A 1,596-nucleotide genomic window follows, 5' to 3' on the forward strand; every position below is an offset into this window, starting at 1 on the left:
CCGCCTCGGCCGTATCTAGACCCACAGCGTGCAGCACAGACCACGCTTCAATATTGAGCATAAATCAAAAATGTCTGTGTCAAACTTACTGCAACAAACTGCTGTACGAGTATAACCAGGAAGCGAGGTAGGAGGGCAAAATAGGTTTAGCGCCACCGCAGCACGGGAGGGAGAATTACGTCCAGGATAAAAATAGACTTGAGGGAAAAAAAAAAACATGAATCAATTCTCTTGCGGACGTATCGATGCATCGGATCGTCGGCTGTTGGATCGATGCATCGATACAAAACCATTATTATTTACACCCCTAGAATTAACCAAAGTTTATCAGCGTTAAACCCATGCTGAGCTCGCTAGATGGAGGCTACCACACATTATGCGTTATGTGAGGGTGTTATGAATGGATTAAATCAGAAAGGATCAAAAATAGAAACTTGCAGGAAACCAGTGACCTAAACAAGGGTTGCTCTAAAAAAGCCTTATTGTTTCACACAAAAGGCATTTTTCTAAAAAAACTGTCAGTTTCTGATAACGGTAACAACAACTGTGCAATAAATGTGTTAGCTTATGTGTGGCAGCTTTAGAAAAACATTTATTTTTTCTATTTTTATATAAAGACAATATGAAGATGTCAACGTTCCCCTTTTTAGTAATGGATTTCATTTCAGCACTAAAAGCATAGAGCCAGGATATTGTTATCTGTAATTATTCTGTGAGAATATTAGACTGCCCTGTGCTTAATTCAAACGCTGGTTCATATGATTTTATTCGAGTTTTCTCAGGTCATGCAGTTCGTTACCAAGTCAGTAGTCTTCAATCGTTGCATGGTAAAGAATTTTAAGGTTAACATAAAGCTAGTTTCCCCCTTTTATGGCCTTAACTACATTCAATCAAGTCTTGTTTCCTTTGTTCGAGGAGAAGCTTTTGTACAGTTTATCAAGCTAATCTTGGAAAAACTCTGAGTCCTGCTTTAAATGGATGGTTTTATACCAAAAACTGCACACAACCTTTACTAAAACCTAAAAAGAAAAACAATATTTTTATCTGCTTCAGCCCACATCAGGCTTCTGGCGACATCCGTACCAATGGCGACCGTTACATCTACCACATCCAGCTGTCCGGCATCACCAACCCCTCCCTGCCGAAGTGTCGTGGTGCAAACATCTGTCAGGTGAAGCTGAACGATGACTACAGACGTAGGATTGGCTCTTCTGAAAAAGCAAAGTACTACATTGCAGGTAACTAATGTGGTTAATAAGAAAAAAAATAGCATCTGTTTAAAAAAGGGCTGGTTTATTGGGGCCTCTCTTTTTATGCAGATTGTCTTATAAATGTTGTTGTTGCTTTTCAATGTAAAAGTCTCTAAAAGGTTTTAAAAGAATTTCATAATGAATTAATTGCCTCATACATGGTTAAAATGTTAATATACTTTTCTTTACTAAAATCCTTTAGTTATATGATTAATATCAAAAATATATTAAGATTGGGATGTTTTTATAAAAAAAAATCTAAAAATATTTAGATTAATCACTGGGAAGTAATAATTAGTCTAACCATGAATAAGGCGCACCGTACTAAAAGGCGCAGTCTCAGTTA

The 1,596-nt window shown here is 37.1% G+C and overlaps 1 protein-coding gene across 1 annotated transcript in view; it reads left to right on the forward strand.

The window, feature by feature from the left end:
- The window catches only part of igf2r (insulin like growth factor 2 receptor), a 63,594-nt gene that overhangs the window by 56,678 nt on the left and 5,320 nt on the right, over positions 1 to 1,596 (forward strand). The window contains exon 45 of the mRNA XM_015372814.1: positions 916 to 1,238. Within this exon, the coding sequence (XP_015228300.1) occupies positions 916 to 1,238 (323 nt within the window). The remainder of the gene's footprint in view (positions 1 to 915; positions 1,239 to 1,596) is intronic.

The sequence above is a fragment of the Cyprinodon variegatus genome, unplaced genomic scaffold (assembly GCF_000732505.1).
Source record: "Cyprinodon variegatus isolate N-32 unplaced genomic scaffold, C_variegatus-1.0 Scaffold76, whole genome shotgun sequence".
Classification (NCBI taxonomy): domain Eukaryota; kingdom Metazoa; phylum Chordata; class Actinopteri; order Cyprinodontiformes; family Cyprinodontidae; genus Cyprinodon; species Cyprinodon variegatus.